Below are 19,281 nucleotides of genomic sequence, written 5' to 3'. Positions count from 1 at the left end.
TTTCAATTTAATCTTTTAATTGTATTTTTCTCTAACATTGCATTGATTTCAGATTAATATCAGTGATTTGTTTTTATATTTATATATGGAAACCTAGTAGTGTTAAAAAATATTTCTCCACTTGATCGATGCTCAATTTAAAAAAAATTAATTTAATTTTATTAATTTGAAAGAATTAAAGTTTTAAGAACTAGATTTTAAGTTTAAACAAATGTTCAGTCGTTCTTCTTTATGCTAACATCAAAGATTTATTTTCAAAGTCAAGGGAAGATTTTTTTATCACTCGATTTTTTTTTTCTAATTTAATCCTTTCGTATTAACTTTATTTAGAATCTCACTTTATAGTTTGTTTTGATTTTCTAAATCTAGAATTTTCACAGTGTAAAAAAAAATAAAAAAAAATTATATTAATATAGAGCAATTAAATATTGATGGATCAAAATTGAAACTCAAACAAAGATAGTGGGCTAAGGTTAAATGGATAGGGAAACTTAGATGGTGCATGTTTTACACGCGTTGGCATATAGAGGCTAGCTAGTGCATGAAACTACCTTCAGTGATGAAAATTCATTGTTCATAGTTGTGTTGAAAGCATCAACGAGTATTTTCTAGTGATGCAACACGTGTCATGATTAGAGAAACATGGTAACCCATGTTTCTTTTTGTCCTTCTTCTTTCTCTTTTCTATTTTCTCTCTTAGAGTTTTATGTTGCTCTGCCAAAGAAAAAGGTATCCTACCATTTTATTTTTGTTTCAAATTTGATCCTATTTTTTTATTGTTATTTTTTGCTTTAGATCTTTAAAAAAAATTAATTTTATTCTTCATCATTGGATTTGTTAGAAATTGAAATTCGTGATTTTTTTTATGAGGTGGTTCTTGCTCATGACTCAAATCACAAATTTAAAATGTTAACCCGGGTTGACATTAGTCTTTTTTTAGATATTTTTTTACATCAATTTTTTTTCAATTTCATCATTTGAAATTCTATTTGTTGGAAATTGAGTTATTTGATTTTCTTTGCATTCCTTTTTAAAGGGTTATTATAGTGTCATGACCTAGATCCCAAGTCTGGCAACTTAGCCTAAGTGACTTTGATTTTTTTTTCGAGATTTTTTTTAAGAATGGATATTTTTTTTTATCCTTCAGAATTAAGTTATTTTGAGAATTGAGTTTCATATAGTTTTTCTCGTAATTAGCTTTCTATTAGGTTATCCTGTTTGAATTATCTGGCTCGTAAGGTTTGGCAGCCTTACTTAGGTTTGTTGGGTTTTTGTTTGCTTCTTTTTGTTAATTGATTTTGTTTTTGATTTTATCATTTTATATTTAGATTGTTGAGAATTGGGCATTGTAATTTTTTTAATTTATTTTCTATAGAGTTATCATGAACTTACAATCCATGTCATGGGTTTGGCATGCTAATTCTAGTTGACTCGAACTGGTTATTATGATCACTTTTTTTTTTAATTTATATTAGATGAAGTAGTCTTATTGGATTCAATTAGGTCAAGTCTATGACCTGAATCACAAAATTGTTTTATTATTGTTTTAAATTAAATTTATTTTTACACAACCCATAATATAGTATAAGTCACCTATCTTAATATAAGGTGAAACTGAATCGTCTTCTAGAGATGAAGAGGGTTTGATTTGTAACAAGGATAAAGCAAATTAGTTTTCTTTATTTTTCTTAAGAAATATATATTTTTTTTTTGAGATAGCAAAGAATGTGTTTAGTTATTAAAAAAAAACACAACATTGTCAGTGTTAAATTCTCTTCAAGAGACGAGGAGGTTTTTGTTTATAACAAGGATAAAAGAATTTATTTATTTGTTTTTCTTCTTTAGGACACTTTTCCTGAAATAATGGAAAAGGTAGTATGCTTATTAACAAAAAAACAATTGACAGGAATTCCACATTCTTAACGTCAATAATTATGGAATACAAAGAATGAACTTTAGTATAGGGACTAGATTTAAAAAATGATAAGAATATAGGGACTCATGTAGAATTAGCCCCAAAAACATGTCAATTGTCAACAAAGTACACTATTACACAACACAACTGAGACCTCTCTGTCTGTACATCCAAAGATATATATAAAGACAAATCTAGGAGAGGCGGTGTTGGTAGACGAGTACTTAACTAAAGTCAGTCTCCACTCTCCGCCAATCCTTTCTCTCTCTCTTTTTTTCCCAATCTGGGCCCCTCTCCTCTATGCACACAGTTCCTTTTAGAGATTTCTCCTCCACCAAACAAGATTGCTTTGCGAAGCCCTCAAAAACAGCATGGTGACATGAACCCAGCCCACCTCTTCTCTTATCCACTCACACAATCTTTTCTTGCCACCACCACTCATGTCTCAATCATCTTCACACACAAAAACAAGCACAGACACCCTCTTTGTCTTCTTCTTACCAAATTCATGTGATATTTCTTTTCAGGGTTTGATATTTCTCTATATTTCTTTAAACCCTTTGTTGTCTATCTCTTGAGTTATCAATTTCCTTGATTACTCGATTCAAAGAGTGAAACTTTTGTTACCAAAGACAACGAAGATTACAAATTTAGAGGTTTATTGATAACCCATTTAGGTTTTGTGAGTTTATATGATGCTATGGCCTTGATTGAGGCTTTATATGATATTTTAGAGCATCCCTCTTCAATGTTAGGTGTGCGTACAGAAACGGTGGGTTTTTTGGGTCCACTGTGGATATCTTTTCTTATTGGCTTGATTATTGGATGGTCATGGAAGCCTAAATGGGTGACCAGGGAAAGTGACAAATTGGCTTCTTGTGTATCAAAGATATTGGAGTCATCGTTGCCATCTTCACCTTGTCGATTTTTGATGTCTCCATTGAAGAGTTTTGGTTCTTTCTCGCAGTGGAATTCGTTCTTGGTGAGGTCTTCAAATTGTGAAGCTTCTTGGGTTGTGGACAACAACAACAATTTAGAGCATCAGAAACCATCTCATGTGCCACCTACAGAATATGAAGATTGCAGGTACGAGCCCTTATCACAAAGTGTCTAGTTTTCTGTATCAATAAAAGATTAAATGAAATGAGCCTTGCAATCTTTGAATGAAATTTAGAAGTCTGTCAGTAGTGTTTGTTTTGTCTATTGTTAAATAACGGGTAAAGTTCTCAATAATTTTGTGGAGTTGAAATTCGTAATCAGTTTGATTAACTGAGGGTTGCTTGTGCCATCATGACAACTTATGGTATGAAAGTATGGTATCTAATGGGGCCCAATCAAGAGGGGGCTCGGCTCGGGCATGCCCTTGATTCTCCTCTTTCTCGTACACGAAGCCGGGTCCTTGAAAGACTTATTCCCTTTCCGGACATCGGTCTTCAATCGCTTGTAACACTTCCTGTAACGGACTTTTCAAGGCGAAGTGAATCAAAGAATTGATTCTCTTAGCGTCCCTCACTTCCATTTTTTAGAACTGAGAATGCCCTTTCGGGCCATATGTGACTGAGGAATGAGATGAAACTGAGCATGCTCGACCGACAGCTGCCGGATTAGAGTCAAAAGAAACTCTTGGGAAGAAAATGAACGAAGGCAGAATCTGTGCAAATACTAGAATTGGATGGGGCAAGAAACAGAAAATCTATGATTCCTTGTAGTAATATTTTCCAGTTTAGCAATGATCTCGTGCTTTATGATTTGTTTAGAATTATCAATTGTTGGGTTTGACACACAATGGGAAACTTTGTCTCTATGGGATGACCATAAAATGGTTTTGGATAATATCGAAGAAAATTGTGAATGAGCTTAATTTGGGGCAAGTGAATAATTTCTTCTTTGTACTTGTCTAGTAGATCACAGCTGAATGAAGAGCAGTCTAATATTGCTAGTCTAGTCACGGAGGAGGATTTAAAACATTTGAACCAGCTTGTTGAGGTTAAAGATGGAGGTTCTACTTGGATACATATGATGGATCGTTCCACCCCAACTATGAGATACCAAGCATGGAGGAGAGATCCCAAGGTAGACTTTTCTCTCTTATTCAAACAGTAATTTAATACAGGCCAACAGTTTTATCAGTTCTTCTGATTCAATTTGGTAATTTGTTTGGAATTTCAGCTACTTTCTTTCATGCAATTGGATAATGTGTGGTATATAGACATCTTTTTGATCAGTTTTTGTTTTAATGGGTTGTTAGACTGGTCCTCCTCAATATCGTAGCATTACTGTCTTTGAGGATGCCTCACCAGAGATAGTGAGAGACTTATTTTGGGATGATGACTTCCGGACAAAGTGGGATGACATGCTTGCTTATTCTGCAATATTAGATGAATGTTCCATCACAGGGACCATGCTAGTGCATTGGATACGAAAAGTGAGTCTTCCTTTCATATGTTCTAAATCATAGCTTGTCTTGGTTTTATGTGCTCATCTCCTACCAATGCTTTGTGCTGCAGTTTCCCTTTTTCTGTAGTGACAGAGAATACATAATAGGTCGGCGAATATGGGAGTCGGGCAGATCTTATTTCTGTGTGACAAAGGTATGAATCAGGAGTTTATTATTCTGTGTTTATAAATTATGTACAATAATAATAATAATATTAAGCAGCATCTACTTGGTACCTAACTCAACTTATGATGGGACAAACATGGAAACTGAGTTCAGCTATATGTAAGGTAACAGAGGTCTAACAAGCCAATCAGCTAGGGCTGCTGATGCTAACTAAGTTGAACTTGTCTTCTGAAACCTTCCATTTTGAATATCCCCAACCATAGGGTACAAATAAACAATTGATTCTCACTGGCTTAAAATTGGGATGGCTTAAAGTGCTTCTCAGAGTGTAATTCTTATTAGTTCCAGTTCCTATTGAATTGACTCTGGTGAATTGAAAAATTAGTAACTTGTGTCTAAGAAAATGTTTGAAACGATACACAATGATAGGGATGGAAAAGACTCGTTCCTTTTGGATATGAGGGAGGCCCTCTCTGTGTAATTACAGTTCCCAAACTAACCCAGTTTTCTTCTAGAACTACATCTTTCTATTGCTCAAACTCATAATCACTTCCCACTAGTGGGAGAGAGATAGCAATGGACCACAAGGTCCTGTGGAAAAAGACTTTCTTTATTAACAAATGGGAGCATTCTGCAATCTCATCTATCAGCTTTTTATCATGTCTGCTTGTTTTCTTTTGCTATCATCGCTGAGATTTTGGACCTCCAATCTAATTGACTGCTTCTAACTAATTTCAGGGAGTACCATGCTCATCTGTCCCAAGGCGAGATAAGCCAAGACGGGTTGACCTATACTACTCAAGTTGGTGTATCCGAGCAGGTATATCATATCTTCTTCCTTTCTGCCATTTAATTGAATAAATCCTTCTTCACCTTGAAACATTTCTTCAGGTTCTCACTACCCCAGAACATTGGGCAATTTCTTTGTCCCGTGAAGAGCTAGTCTGTATATTATTTGTCATGAGACTTAGAATAGTGACTAACAGCTAAATCCGCTTGAATTACACTTGATCAGTGGAATCGAGGAGAGGTGATGGCCAGCTGACTGCTTGTGAGGTGTTGCTCTTCCATCATGAAGACATGGGCATCCCATGGGAAATCGCTAAGCTTGGAGTGCGGCAGGGCATGTGGGGAACTGTCAAGAAGATTGAACCTGGTTTACGTGCCTACCAAAAAGCAAGAGCATCAGGGGCAGAACTTTCTCGGCCTGCTTTCATGGCTCAGATTAACACCAAAATAAATCCAGAGTTGCTGAGAGCCTTGGGAGGCGATGAGAATTTGTTAGAGAATGAAGCAGCTACCACTACTTCTGAGAAGTCTTTGGGCCAGAACATACCAAAGCTTCTAATTTTTGGTGGGGCTATTATCCTTGCATGTAGCTTTGATCGAGGACTCTTGACGAAGGCATTTATATTCAATGTGGGAAGAAGGTTTGGAAACATGGGAAGGAATGCAAGATTGAATGCTGGAACTACTTGAAAGTTGAAAACCCAATATAAGAGATGCTCTACTTTTTAACTACCAGTGTCACTCTTCCCTTTTCAGTGGTAGTGGGAGGTTGTATAATTTTGTATCATACTTTAGAAACATGTTGATAATGCGATATGATGAGGATGCTTTTACTCAAAGCAGAAGTTTTCTCTTCAATCAGTTAAACCACAGATACTTAAAAGGTCCATATATCATCTGCTCTACAAGATGTTGTCATTGTTTATGTTCATCAATCTCATTTTAGCTCACTTGTTGCAGAAATAGTTGTCAACATGATGTCCTGTGCTTTGATGGCATAGCTTCTCCCATATTATCAGTTAAAAACACCCGTTAAGGTTTTAATCTTCCTTCTGTGCATGCTCTGCTCAAGTACAATATCTAATCATATAGAATGAGAAGTTTCATAGGAGACATCCCTCTCCTGATTTCCTCCAATTCAACCTCTTTCATTTCATGCCATAGGAATTAACAAATAAATCATAATCAGCAAAAGTTTAGACTAAAAATTGTAGCATTTTTCCTTAGTAATGTCTAATCAATGCATGACTAGCTACAACAGAAGCAGCAAGTAATGTTTTGGAGAAAGAATGTGATGTCCATGGTTTATCATTAATAACAACCTCTGCAAGGCAGTGTTGGAGATAATTAACCACGTAGACCAAGCAGAATCAATGACATATTAATGTTTCAAAACAGTTTAATCCATCCAGTTGGGGTACTAATTTTGGCGTTTCACTGGTCTTCTTCACTTTTGCCACCATGTTTTCACTAGATGATCTCATTCTGCTTCCCAGCTCCTGAACATAAACAAAGTTAAGCTTGGATTCTTCCACATAAACAAGAAACTAAAACTACAAGTTGAAAGAAAGCAAAGAAATTTATGAAGGGACCTAGTTTATTACCTGAGCTTTGGTGTGGCTTTTGTCGAAGAAATAAATCCCAGCTGCAGCAACAACACCTGTTACTGTCACAGACATTGCACCCATTGCCATTCTTCTATGTTATTCTTGGAGACAATGGCCTCTAATGAAATAACTTGATTTTATATGGAGAAACGCCAAGGAGGGGGTAAAGCAATAGCAAAGGAATTTGAGATAGCTTGCTAGTGAAGAGAAGTAAAGAGTGATAAAGAGAGGAAAGAAAGGCAAGAAAAGTAGGGCAAGAAAGAAAGGAATACAAAGACTCTCTTATGGTACTATCATGACTAGGAAAAACTAAAAAACAAAAAAACCTAAACTGGAAATTTCTATGTGACAAAGGACCTAGCCTTCCTTCCCTCTTCACCTTCTTGAATTTATAGTATATTAGGCTCTATTTATGGCTTTGATTTCATGAGCATTCATTTGGGGTAGAGATGAAAAGGACAATCCTATCCAATTTCTAAGTTACCTATTCCATTGGACATAGTTTCCTCCTGAGAATAGAAGGAGAGCCCACTTTGCTAATCTCTTATCTTGCGAGCAACTTGCCCTCATGAAAAAAGAGCATGCATCTTGTCTATTTTCATCACGTCAAGACTCCCCCAAATTCAATTAATTGATCTAATAGTTGTGATAATTTTCTAAACATAAGTTTTTCAATAACATTAAGCTCATGATTACTTGTTAGAAACATGTTTAAAAAAGACAGATAAATGTATTTCTTGCCCTCACGTATGACTTGGGTTTGAATCATACTCATACCCGTTTAATGGTCAATATTTTATGTTTATAAATGCATCTTAATCTTCATCTGCATCCAAATAAGATCAAAGATTTAGTCTCAATTCAAAGGTGTCTTCACTAATATTAAACTTGGACGTTTGGGCCTGTGACTTCCTAGTATAATATGAGTTTAAATAAATTAAACTAGGGTTCTGCTTATTTTATGAAAAATAATTTTTTGAAAATTATTTTTCAAAATTTTTTATATTTATTTGTCATTTAAAAAGTTAGTTTATGAATAACATTTCATTTTTCAGAAGCTGCAAAAAAATTAAGAATATCAAATTATTTGTTAATTATATCAAATTTAGTTCTTAATCTTTTAATTAATATATATTTTGTTTTGAATAATTATTTTTCAATTTTTTCATTTGAAATTTGATTTGATTTGATTTTTGTATCAATTTTGGTCTTTATTCTTTTTATTATTATTTTTTTCTTATCATTTTCTTAATTGAAATTTTTTTTATCTATTAGATTTGGCCCCTATTCTTTTTATTGTTATTTATTTATTTGAAATAATTTATGAAATTGATTTTTTTTCAATTCCATCCTCCTTCAACTTCTTCATCTGTCAAATTTGGTTTTTATTTTTTTTTTACTGTTATTTTTTAATTTGAAATAATTTATAAAATTAATTATTTTTTCAATTTCATCACCCTTTAACTTTATAATCAGACATTTTTTATCCTTATTTTTCTAATAAAATTAAAAAAAAATTAAATATTAATAAATTATTTTGACATTATCAAATATAATAAAATAATTTACTTTTTCAATGAACAAACAAGGATAAAAGTTGACCTCGTCTCACTAGTCACACTGCCCCTAGTTTAACTTTTTTAAAAAAACAAAACAAAACAATGTGAATATTTTATGATCTATGGAAAATTTGGCAAGCTATGGCCTTTTTTATTTTTGAGAAAAATTAAACAACATTTAGAGATATGAAAAACATGAGATATTATAGACGGTCAATGTCTTGAATGCCTTAAGGAATATTATGCTAGAAAGATTTTTAATTAGAAATATGAGATAAGAACAAGAGATGTGCCGCTTGGTAAACAAGAAAGATACATCAAGAAAGCATAGGTACGTACGTGTGCTGATGGCATTTAAAACATGATAGTTTCTTGCAAGTATTGAAAACTTCAATCTTCCCTTCTTCTGAACTTTTTTTCAGTGTTCAAAGTAATTGATGAAATGGAAATCGGAATTAATGGCCAGAGATTCTTATGGTTACGGCAAGTTCTTTGACGGAAATAGCAGTGGACAGCTGCTTGCATATGACCTTATCATGCAAGAAATCAAGGGTATTTGTTCAAGTGGATGGACTTTCAGGCACCATACCAAATTATTCCTTACTTGGCGTCCTAAGTTTCATCGGAGGGTGGAGGCCATCATCAGAGCAATCAACAAGCTATCACAGTAATTCCATTTTTTTTTTTATTCTTTACCTTCTTGGCTGGTGAAATTATTCATTCATAAAAAAAACAAATACGAGACTTGGTTGCGGTTTTGCCTATAAAGAAACTTGAATTTAATTAAATTAATGGTGTTAAATCTACAAATTAAGAGGGAAAAATGAGTCTTGTAACTGCAAAATGTTGATTACATTACATGAATCACCCGCAATAAATAAATAAATATACACACACACAAAATTAGTTAGTGAAAAACTGAAAGAAAGCTCAATAAGTAATCATGGTCTCAAAACAGTGCACACCATCTAACTCCGGAGCAAACCTTATTCTCATCTTTTGTTGCTGTAATGGCTTGCTAATGTTCACAGGAGATGATTTTGACGATGATGTTGAAGACTTGTCATCGCTCCCTTCAGACATCTCTCTCTTCTTCATGGACTCAACCTGTGGCTCGGTGTTCCCTTCTTTGGAAGCTCTGGATGAGAACCCGAGCTTCTGCACAAGTGATTCTGCGCATAGGGCATCAAATGAACTGAACATAGACATCATCGTGATTGAAACTTGGATCAAAGAAGTGGGCTGTGTTTACTTTCTTTCGTATATGTTACAACAACTATGCAAGCAATTAAAGATCGTCTTCTGGGGCTCAAAACAGGCTTGTTTTTGAGGTTTCAAGACAAGGGATTTCCTCTTAGGTTTCTTGAAGGAGAAGGATTTCTTGCTTGGATTCGATACTTGAGAGAGGGAGAGAGGAGAGGTATATAAAGGGTAGGAGAAATCTCATCTCAAAAGCCTAGAAACATCTGGAAAGACGCGGTGGAATGTAGGTGTAAAGGTCGGACCGAAGGATGACTTGGTCCAGTTACTGCTGCAAACTGGACACAGATATATTTCAACTGCCCCTTGGAAGTTGAGCACCCATTGTTTGACCCATCACCTACGTGGGGTGCTTTTGGGACTTGTCAAAACGGAGCTGGAAACTCACCTTTCGCAAGCTCAAAGAAGGCTTCTTGGTTGTTGACGACAAGGCGACCCAGATAGGTACATCTGTTGATCAAGAAAACACTACGAGCACCGCCACTATATGTTGTAAAAAATCATGCCACCTACACATAATTGGAACAAGTAACCGGTCAGATCTCCACTCTCCTCCACAATTTTATATAAATTTAACTACCAAGCTTGTACAAACCACAGTTTTAAAACCCGTTCTCCACAAATTTATATAAATTTAACTAACAAGTGGCTTGTTCAAATTAAAAGGATTAACCCGGACCTGTTTTAAAATTTAAATCGACTCGTGACGTAATCAACTTGAAAAAACACTTCATTAAAACTTGTTGATTTTTTTTTAAAATGATATCATCTTTATTTCTAGAACATGTCTTGCCGAGTCAGGTAAAACCTCTTGTCCAATCACAATTAAGTTTGTTTGGTGCACTTGTGCATACCATGTTGCGGGCAAGCTTTTGCCAAGATATATACGAGTAAATTATTCCTTAATCCCTCAGTTGATATATCTAAAGAGAAGTTATGTTTTGATAAAGTTAATTAAGTAATTTAATTAATTATGGACCAATCGATATTATTTTTTTATTTGGCATGAACACAAACTATGTATTAAATAGATGGGTGCATCATGACAGGGCTAATGTTCTTGTCTTATACGTTAGAAAGATTGGTTTTGTGGGTTCCAAGTAAGCATGCCAAAGCAATGTCCAATCATCATTTTCTGTAGCCCTTGCTAGTAAATTAAAGCAGTTTAGCCCAGAAAAAATGGTTCAAATTTCTTTCAACTCAAATCTCATTGTCCACTTAAAGAGACTATTTTTCCACTGGAAATACCAACTTCAAAACTCTCAAGCTCTCACGCTGAAGCACTATCTTTTTGGACTCAAGATTAGGTTCGGTTTTTGTTGAGGAGGCTAGATCTCTTCCCTGTGGTGTTTTGAAATTAGCAAAACAGTCATCTCCTAGCTGTTACAAGTGGAAAGATGACCCAAGTTCGAACCAAAGAGAAACTCGAGCACATGATATTAGCAATGCAGCATTGCCACAGTAATGAATACAACTGGAAAACTATTGCATAAAAAAATACTTTTTCCATCGTAAACTGTGCTAATAGGTTTCCAGAACTTGGATAATCTCCAACACCATGAACATCAAGCTTGGATAACATCCCAAACTATGATAGAGTTAATAACAACTTCGTCGGATATATTTGAAAGTTTTGAAACAACAAAACCATTGAACTTTGATCCAACAAGTAAGATTTGTTAAGAACTGAATCATGATTGGTATAAACAAGCAAGTTATAATGCTAAAACATCAAAAATTCTTGTATTGCTAGAAAGAATTCATGGTCAATCAGTCAGAAATTCTCAAATCATCAACCAAAATTTCACCAAATTGCAATTTAGGAGCCGTTCCTAATTTCATAAAGAAGCCAAAAGAGTTACAATTGATAACAATGGAAAGATGCACCTAATCGAACAAGCTGAATCCCATGTCATCGTCACTCTCTGGAGCTTCCTCCTGCACGTAAACAAAAACCAAATCTCAAAACAAAATACAGATTCTCTAAACTCAAATAACCCACAAAACAAAACCTGCAATTTCATTTAAAATTCCCGTGAAAATCAAACCTTGACAAATAAGCAAAACAAATCACAACAAAAACAACACACTCAATTTTAAGACTTCGACACCAAAAAACAGCGCCATTAATTTTACCTTCTTCTCCTCAACAGCAGGAGCAGCGGCAGATGCAGCGGCAGGAGCAGAAGAAGAAACAGCAACAGGAGCAGCAGCACCACCACCAGCGCCAATATTCATGATAAGATCACCCACATTTCTCTTTTCAGCAAGCTTAGCAAAAAGACTTGGCCAGTAAGATTCGACATTCACGTTAGCTGACTTCACCAGTGTAGCGATCTTATCTGACTGCATAATTATTTCAAGAAAAAAACATTAGTTTTCTTCGCAAAACCTTGGGGAAAAAAAAACCAACAACTTGTGTTTGTGATGAGTGTTTCTTACAGTGATGGCGATGTCTTCATCGTGGAGGATGAGGGTAGCGTAAATGCAAGCAAGCTCACTACCAGCCATGATTGCTGTGATTTGCTTGGTGACCTGCTGCTGCGTAGGGAGTTTGAGAGAGTTTGATTTGAATTTATAGATAGGGCTAGGGTTTCAGGAAGAGCGGCAAGAAAGAAAGAATGGTATTGCTTTTCCTTTGTATTTTGTAGCAGCCCAAGTAAGTACAATGAGCCCACATTGCAAATTATTTGTGGGCGCCAAGATGGATTCCATGGCCTAACTTCCTTGGTTGGTGGAGTCCATCTGTCAATGGGGGCCAAGAATCACCGTAACTTATTTCCATGTTCAAATAAACAGTAAAGAAGATAGTTTTTTTGCATTCCCTTTCTTTTTTTGCCTTTCATCTAGTTTATTTTTTATTTTTTTTTAATATTTACTTGATTTTAAATTTTTCTTCATATTTTATTTCAATTTGCATCATATAAGATTATTATAATCTCAAACAAAAATCTTAATATTTGGTTTATACTTGGTTTTACAAGCATAATTTTTTTTTATCATATTATTAAGTTGAAAATAGTTTTTTTTTAAATAAATCTTAAACCTAGTAGAGTTCATCACTTGGATCACGGATTTAACAGGTTAACCCACGAAATCTAAACTGATCCAATATATTGATGTTCAATATTACAAAAAGGTCTACTTGAAAAAAAAATTAAAGCCAAAAAACACTTTTTATAGGTATTTCAGGTTATCTTTAAACTCGTTAAGTCAACTAGATCACGTTAGAACTCTTACAAAGTTTAATTTAAACTCAAACTAGACAGAGTTGAGTCCGGAGGTTTTAAAATTCACATGTTAAGTGAAGTTTAATAACAATGCTAAAAAAAATCATCTTGATTTATTTATTTTTAAAAATCAAACCTCTTTTTTTACTAGTCATCTAAGTTATTTTTAGACCTACCGAGTTTATTAGATCATATTAGGATAACTATTTGAGTTAGACAAATAATTGTGTCATAATTTTTTAAAATTAACTGAATTTAATAATAATATTAAATAATTTTTTATAATTTTAAAAAATACATTAAAAAATATTTTTACTCCGACCACGTCATTGCTACAATAATGTAAACTAATATCTTCTAAGAAAAAAACACAAATGTGTTATCTCAAGAGTTAGGATATAATAGCCTTGACCAATGGGGCTATGAGATGTGGGACCAAGATGGATTGCTGTGACAACATTTGGATGATATTGGGGCCATGGCTAAAAAGGCTTCGCTTGCTATTTAAATGTATTTTCTATATTAAAAAAATAGAAGAATTCACTCCAAAACTTTTCATGAAATTAATTAATTTTATATCTTTTATCTTTGTTCATCTAATTAAGCATTTTTTTTTATCCTTTTTATATCTAAAACATGCCAAACAAGGCTTTTAATTTGTACATTCACGCACAGACAGGCGGTAAATGAAGAGGAAACATCCACACATCTGCTCACTCTCATCACCACCGGTGGGAATACCTGGTACCGTTTCATTTTCCATGGCATTTCACCACCAATGTTCCACAGGTAATGGACAATAAAATGACGTCACCGCACCGTCGCTCTATATTAACAGATCAGAGCAACTGGAGTGCCAAGTAACAGGTCAAACTATAACACACTTGAATGTTCACTGATTTAAATTGATGGAAGGGAAGTAGCCAGATTCAACACAAAAGTGCCAACATAAACAAATACTCGGTTCAAGCTTAAGGTAAAAATCCGCAATCCAAAATGACAAGAAACCACCAAGCCTTACACTACTAGTTCATGTCTTCATCATAGCATTTCAAGTAACAGTCTGACTTGATATTTAGAACTGCTGGCCCCTCGATATTCTTGCAGGCAGGCCTCAGAGTTCTCTACATCGAAGAAGTTTCAGGTAACAGTCTGATTGGATAAGGAGTTTAAAGCGCTCAGGCACTGCCTGACCGTGCCTGCAAAGCAAGAGGAGCTTATACTGAGTACATTATTAGACACCGTATTAAAGTCTCACGCGCACAACAAAATAATAACTAAAAATTCTTTGCCCTTTCTTTTTTGATTAACCAACCAAAGGGGGACTTGCCTTGGTGGGAGATTCAGACCTCGACCTGGACCTTGATTTTGGTCTGCGTATTCAATACAAGAGAATAATAAAAGGTGCCTTAGCTCAAGAAAAAATGCAAATAAAATGTGATGCAAAGAAACTAATTACCTGGATGCTTTGAGAGGTGAAGCAGATCTAGTTTTTGACCTTGACCTTGACCTTGACCTCGACCTTGAAACAGATCGTTCCAATGATTTGCTGCATAAAACAGACAGCTATCACTTTATGGTGAAAAAAAAAACCTTCAAAGTAGAATGCCATTGAAAAAAACAAGCACACACACCTCCGGTTCCTCCTCGGACTTCGGCTCCTGCTTCTGCTTCTGCTCCTGCTCCTGCTCCTGCTCCGACCACGGCTCCGGCTCCTTGATGGAGAGCCCTCATATTGCTTCACCTTTACGAATCAGAACAAACATCAGAACCAAGAGCAATTATTAAATGAGCCTGGCATCTTTTTAAAAAATATTTTCCTTAATATATGCCCAAAGCATCTCCATGTGGAAGATAGTGAGCTATTTTTATTCTACAGAAAAGCATGAAAAGAAAAGGCCTGGAAACTTGATGTTTTCAACAATTCCTAGAACTCCAAAATAGAAGATGGAGGGAGTGAGGTAAGGATCTGCTAGGTATAATTAAAGTGAGAACAGGGCAAATTTGCATGCTTGAGACAGTTCTGCACTATAAAACCATTTTCAAATATTTGAATTAACTTACTACCAACTCAACAGATAAAATGCTGGATTTAATGGTTACCCGAATATAAGCTCTGGCCCAGGGATTTTTAAACTCAGTATCATCAAGTTTCCGAATCTGAATAACATAAACCCATGCCAGCTGTTAGATAAGAGGAAAGAACAACAATCCCAAGCATTTTTTTTTTTGAACCAAGAAACAACTCACGGCATATTTCATGTCTTCATGATTTGTATAATCAACAAGGCCTAAAGTTCCTGAATGTTAAGTCCAAAATTTCAATTCAGTAGCAGCATGAAGACATGCAGCTCATGAGATATTTAACACTGTGTGTTCCAATATCAGCATCCAAGCATACTTTGCACCTCACTCCAAATTGGGATGTGAAATTGAACGCCGGTTAGATGAATTTCAAGAAAAAAGCTAAAACAGGAACAGGAATGGGAAGTTACAGCATTCTAAGAGGCATACCATCACCATCACGGGTAACTTCAGCAAAACACACATCTCCTGCTTTCCGCATATGATCCTGAAATCAATTTATCACTAAGTAGCAAGGTACATAAACAGATAAATTTTGGTTGGTCAAGCATTGGAAGTTCTCCAACCTTCAAATCTTGCCAGGAAGCAGACGAAGGAAGACCACGAACAATAACTGCAGGTCAAATATGTGGTTTAGAATTATATCCAGGTTACTTGGAAGGAAACTAGAGCAAACCATATGCAAGAAGGGTAGTTTTTGGAAGGACAGTGTCTATTTATTGCTCTGAAACTTTTATAAAGAAAAAAAATATTCCCCAAACAAACCTCGAAATTCAGAATGGCGTGAGATGCCAAGTCGACCCCCACCTCCACCTCCTCCTCCTCCTCCACCTCCACCACCACCACCATACCCACCACGACGATCATTTGACGATGGTCCTCTACCACCATGGGCAAGCTCAACCTGCATAGTAACAATGAGAAATAAAAGAGGCAAGCAGTAAAAGATTTATAGAGAAACAATTGGAACCAGTTAATACCCTTAAACGAGAACCGTCAAAGTTATAGCCATCACGGCCCCTTATTGCATCTTCAGCATCCCGAGCATTTTCAAACTGCAAACAAAAAACCACAAGTCCAATGGTGAAGATTCCAGTTAAGAGGGGGGGCTCTAGGTGAGATAATGAGGATAGTTTCAGCATTTTCTCAATAAGTTGTTGCTCCCCACCCCAGACTCAAAACAAATCTACACTCTTGTTGCAACCCAAGACAACCAACAATGCACACAATGGCCCCAAAAGATAATTCAAAGCACTCTCCTTTTTTCCATCCAGAAAATACAAGATGGCTACCTAGCTCCATATGTTGCAGAGATCAAGTGTAGTAAGAGCACTACCTCGACAAAACAATAACAAGGGGGCCGAGGTGGAATCTTCAATTCAACATCCAGGATACGGCCATACTGCAAAATCAAATAACAAAATCTGAGAGCTTAGCCATACTGGTAAACCATTGGAAAGCTAAATTGCAGCTGTATAGCAAATACTAACCATGCCATCTTTATATATATATAACTAGTCTAGTAACAGCTATTTCTCTATGTTATTGTGCAAACAGCGAGCATTGCATAGGTTATACGCACACATATTGTTCATCCTCAGAGCAGTATACAGACAAGCAATGTATTGCTTAAATTTCTCAATATTTGAATCCACTGATCAGAAGCACAGCTGTGCCTGAATGAACTTTTGATATGTTTTGAGGCAAGCATGGGATGCTGGAAATATATAGCATCACTCAAGGAAATAGTGATAAATAGCAAGCAGGCATGTACATGCTTAATAGTAGGAAAAAATAATCATTTCTGAGGTTAATAGCAATGATAATGGTGCACATATAATTAACTTAAAATGAATAAATCTCATTATTCTGCTAACAAGTATAAGCTTCACATGAAAACATTTAATACAAACCTTGTAAAACAGATCTTCAACTTTCGATTCTCTTATATCTGCAGGTAAGTTGCCAACGTAGATTGTACGAGAAAAACGACCACTCATTTTTTGTATCGGAAGAATATAGCAAAGCCTTCACTGCACGATGCAAATGCACTGCATAAATAAAGGAACATTTCCAGAAACGAAAACAACTCTATCTGGTTATGTTGTGTTTATCATCAGCATGTACTAAGACGATAACAAAAGTATGGCAAAACCAAAAACTATGAAGCAAACCAAGAGAGCAATCCTCCATGTGAACCATGCTCCACAAGCTCCATCGCTCATTTTCTCCAAGAAGTTCCAAAGCTATAATAAATTGGAAATATATATTTGGTCTCCTCATCATTCCACAATATTTTGCAGATGTATAGCTCTTCTGAGTGTGAGTAACAATCTCCAGTTATAAAAAATAATACTCATAAGTCCACTCCACCCTGATTTTCCCACTCCCTCTCTATATCCCTATGCATGATTGCAAAGCTCAAATTTGTCCAAGCGCTTGTCATCTATCATAAAGAAAGCATTTGTGTCAAGAGATCAAGTAACATATTTATTTATATACCTTACTCAGCTCGCTTTTCAATCAGAATTGAACAAAACAACCCTGTAAATTACAAATACACCCCCAAATTACCCCTTTTCAAGTCGCCCTCGGGTAGAGGCTAGGGGGCATCTGGCTTTCACATCACTTTGTAAGACTTTTCTGTTCTCAGGTTAAATTCACCGACTCAACAATTCATCAAGTAAGTAATTCAGAAAACAATCTGGCCTATCTCGTTAAAAGTTTAAAAAACAAGCACACAACAACTAATCTATACAGCCATACGAGACTATGGACTCGCATCCCATTTCCATCTTCCTTACTTTAGTCAGTTAGTACTTCCTAAGCTCGTCCTCACATCAAGTAAAAGCAGTCTCAACCCACACCACACATCACAACCGCAACATGAGTTACTCCAATTAGATAGCTCGAACGGAGCATCAAAGTGTTTTCAATATGTTAAGGAGTCAGTTAATGTTACCATCTTCTCAATTTCAATCAAAATAGGAGTTAATTGTGTTGTTAATGAAAAAAAAATCTAAAAATACTAAAAATAAATACTCTAAAGAACACGAACAGCATTGAATAACAATTAAACAAGAAATCACAGTCGATTAATCGTAATTATTGAGCAGTAATTCAATTAGTTGCTGTAAGATTCAAGTTTTGGAAGTTGTTAGGGTTTAACAATCGAAGATTGGAATCTTGAAACCCTAAAATGAACTTGAAGAGGTTCGAGAGAGAAAGAGATGAGCTAGGTTATTGATGATTGTACCGAGAGAGAAAGAAATGTCGATGCCGGAGCGAGCAGTTGAAGTGAGTCGGGAAGCTAGTTGCGGAGGTTTCGAGAGAGAGAAAGATCAGATTTGCGTTGATTTTTCCAACAAAACTAAGTACTTGCGAAGAAGCTAGCTAGGGTTTCTTGGTGTTCCTTGTCTCGAGGCTTGAAACTTTGGCCGATGCTGCGTTTTGGCTGCAATCACACATTTCACTTTCCTAGCGTAATGATAAGCCCTTGTTATAAGATGAGGCCTGTTTGGCGATTCAAACAGTGATTGCTTGTCAGCTATTGGTTACTACGAGACGACATGTTTGCGCGCTGCCGCAGACTTATAAAACAAATATATTTGATAGTGTTATAATTGTGAACCAACACTAGATAAGTAATAGAAATTAAAGGTATGATGGAGCAAATATTTTATGACGGAAAAAAAATTGTGTTGGTGATCCAAAACTTAGAGACTGAACAAAATAATTTATAGCAATTTACAGTGTTTTGTGAGAAAAGATACAGTGCTTTCGCCACATGATTTAGCTTTTCAGTTAATAAAAAAAATAAAATTACAAAGCTAAATTCTCTACCAACTTAATATTAAAAAAAACCCAACAAAGATAATTTTGGAAGGAAAAAAACCCATGAGAAAAAACGTTGAAGCAATTGACAATGTTTTGTGAGGAAAACTATAACGATTTTTCCAATAAAATAAAATAAAAAACCATTTAGAGAAATATTGTAGCAATCCACAGTGTTTTGTGAGAAAAACTATAACGCTTTCCTTATATGATTTAGTTTTATTGTAATTATAATTCTTAACCAACTCAATATTTAAAAAAAATCGACAAAGATAATTTAAAAAAAAATCATAAAAAAATCACATGGAAAAACACTGCAACAATTCACAGTATTTTAAATAAAAAAAGTATAAAGCTAAATTCTTAATCAGCTCAATATTAAAAAAAAATCAACAAATATAATTTTGAAAAATAAAGAAATAAAATAGAAAAATTAAGT

At 35.1% G+C, this 19,281-nt stretch overlaps 3 protein-coding genes and 1 long non-coding RNA gene across 7 annotated transcripts; 1 reads left to right on the top strand and 3 right to left on the bottom strand.

The window, feature by feature from the left end:
* The first annotated feature begins 2,131 nt into the window (after window positions 1-2,131).
* On the top strand, window positions 2,132-6,106 carry LOC133678653 (uncharacterized). 2 transcript variants are annotated; one of them, XM_062101065.1, is made up of 6 exons: window positions 2,132-3,001; window positions 3,820-3,988; window positions 4,164-4,340; window positions 4,423-4,506; window positions 5,217-5,298; window positions 5,494-6,106. In XM_062101065.1, the coding sequence occupies exons 1-6, from the start codon at window positions 2,616-2,618 to the stop codon at window positions 5,955-5,957; spliced, it is 1,362 nt and encodes a 453-aa protein (XP_061957049.1). In that variant the 5' UTR covers window positions 2,132-2,615; the 3' UTR covers window positions 5,958-6,106. The 2 variants fall into 2 exon arrangements, with proteins under 2 accessions (XP_061957049.1, XP_061957048.1); XM_062101064.1 differs by having other exon boundaries at window positions 3,817-3,988.
* Window positions 6,107-6,394: 288 nt separating this feature from the next.
* LOC133678655 (uncharacterized) lies at window positions 6,395-9,967 on the bottom strand. The gene is made up of 2 exons (XR_009836017.1): window positions 6,872-9,967; window positions 6,395-6,766 (listed from the first exon to the last, which is right to left on the bottom strand). It is a non-coding gene; the product is annotated as an uncharacterized LOC133678655 (long non-coding RNA).
* Window positions 9,968-11,408: 1,441 nt separating this feature from the next.
* Window positions 11,409-12,324, bottom strand: LOC133678402 (large ribosomal subunit protein P1-like). The gene is made up of 3 exons (XM_062100692.1): window positions 12,136-12,324; window positions 11,830-12,039; window positions 11,409-11,631 (listed from the first exon to the last, which is right to left on the bottom strand). The coding sequence occupies exons 1-3, from the start codon at window positions 12,202-12,204 to the stop codon at window positions 11,581-11,583; spliced, it is 330 nt and encodes a 109-aa protein (XP_061956676.1). The 5' UTR covers window positions 12,205-12,324; the 3' UTR covers window positions 11,409-11,580.
* Window positions 12,325-13,797: 1,473 nt separating this feature from the next.
* Window positions 13,798-18,491, bottom strand: LOC133678692 (serine/arginine-rich splicing factor SR34A). Of its 3 annotated transcripts, none has more exons than XM_062101141.1 (14): window positions 18,265-18,491; window positions 17,183-17,454; window positions 16,922-17,041; window positions 16,345-16,410; window positions 15,989-16,063; window positions 15,774-15,912; window positions 15,575-15,621; window positions 15,438-15,495; window positions 15,174-15,223; window positions 15,027-15,083; window positions 14,558-14,667; window positions 14,383-14,472; window positions 14,254-14,296; window positions 13,798-14,122 (listed from the first exon to the last, which is right to left on the bottom strand). In XM_062101141.1, exons 3-14 carry the CDS (start codon window positions 17,006-17,008, stop codon window positions 14,102-14,104), a joined length of 843 nt encoding a protein of 280 aa, XP_061957125.1. In that variant the 5' UTR covers window positions 17,009-17,041; window positions 17,183-17,454; window positions 18,265-18,491; the 3' UTR covers window positions 13,798-14,101. The 3 variants fall into 3 exon arrangements, with proteins under 3 accessions (XP_061957125.1, XP_061957126.1, XP_061957124.1); XM_062101142.1 differs by lacking the exon at window positions 18,265-18,491 and adding an exon at window positions 17,583-18,258; XM_062101140.1 differs by lacking the exon at window positions 17,183-17,454.
* Window positions 18,492-19,281: the final 790 nt, after the last annotated feature.

Source organism: Populus nigra, chromosome 18 (assembly GCF_951802175.1).
Source record: "Populus nigra chromosome 18, ddPopNigr1.1, whole genome shotgun sequence".
Classification (NCBI taxonomy): Eukaryota; Viridiplantae; Streptophyta; class Magnoliopsida; order Malpighiales; family Salicaceae; genus Populus; species Populus nigra.
Note: the sequence above shows the minus strand (reverse complement) of the source record. Positions and strands in the feature narration are given on the sequence as shown.

What these genes read in the sequence shown, in the direction of transcription:
- LOC133678653 (XM_062101064.1), top strand. Translation starts at nt 2,616, where the DNA reads ATGGCCTTGATTGAGGCTTTATATGATATTTTAGAGCATCCCTCTTCA. An exon ending in TAGTGCATTGGATACGAAAA is followed by an intron (nt 4,341 to 4,422) that starts GTGAGTCTTCCT and finishes TTTGTGCTGCAG; the next exon opens with TTTCCCTTTTTCTGTAGTGA. An exon ending in AAGTTGGTGTATCCGAGCAG is followed by an intron (nt 5,299 to 5,493) that starts GTATATCATATC and finishes ACACTTGATCAG; the next exon opens with TGGAATCGAGGAGAGGTGAT.
- LOC133678402 (XM_062100692.1), bottom strand. Translation starts at nt 12,204, where the DNA reads ATGGCTGGTAGTGAGCTTGCTTGCATTTACGCTACCCTCATCCTCCAC. An exon ending in ATGAAGACATCGCCATCACT is followed by an intron (nt 12,040 to 12,135) that starts GTAAGAAACACT and finishes ATAATTATGCAG; the next exon opens with TCAGATAAGATCGCTACACT. An exon ending in CTGCTGTTGAGGAGAAGAAG is followed by an intron (nt 11,632 to 11,829) that starts GTAAAATTAATG and finishes GTTTACGTGCAG; the next exon opens with GAGGAAGCTCCAGAGAGTGA.
- LOC133678692 (XM_062101141.1), bottom strand. Translation starts at nt 17,008, where the DNA reads ATGAGTGGTCGTTTTTCTCGTACAATCTACGTTGGCAACTTACCTGCA. An exon ending in TTGACGGTTCTCGTTTAAGG is followed by an intron (nt 15,913 to 15,988) that starts GTATTAACTGGT and finishes GTTACTATGCAG; the next exon opens with GTTGAGCTTGCCCATGGTGG. An exon ending in AGTCCGAGGAGGAACCGGAG is followed by an intron (nt 14,473 to 14,557) that starts GTGTGTGTGCTT and finishes TGTTTTATGCAG; the next exon opens with CAAATCATTGGAACGATCTG.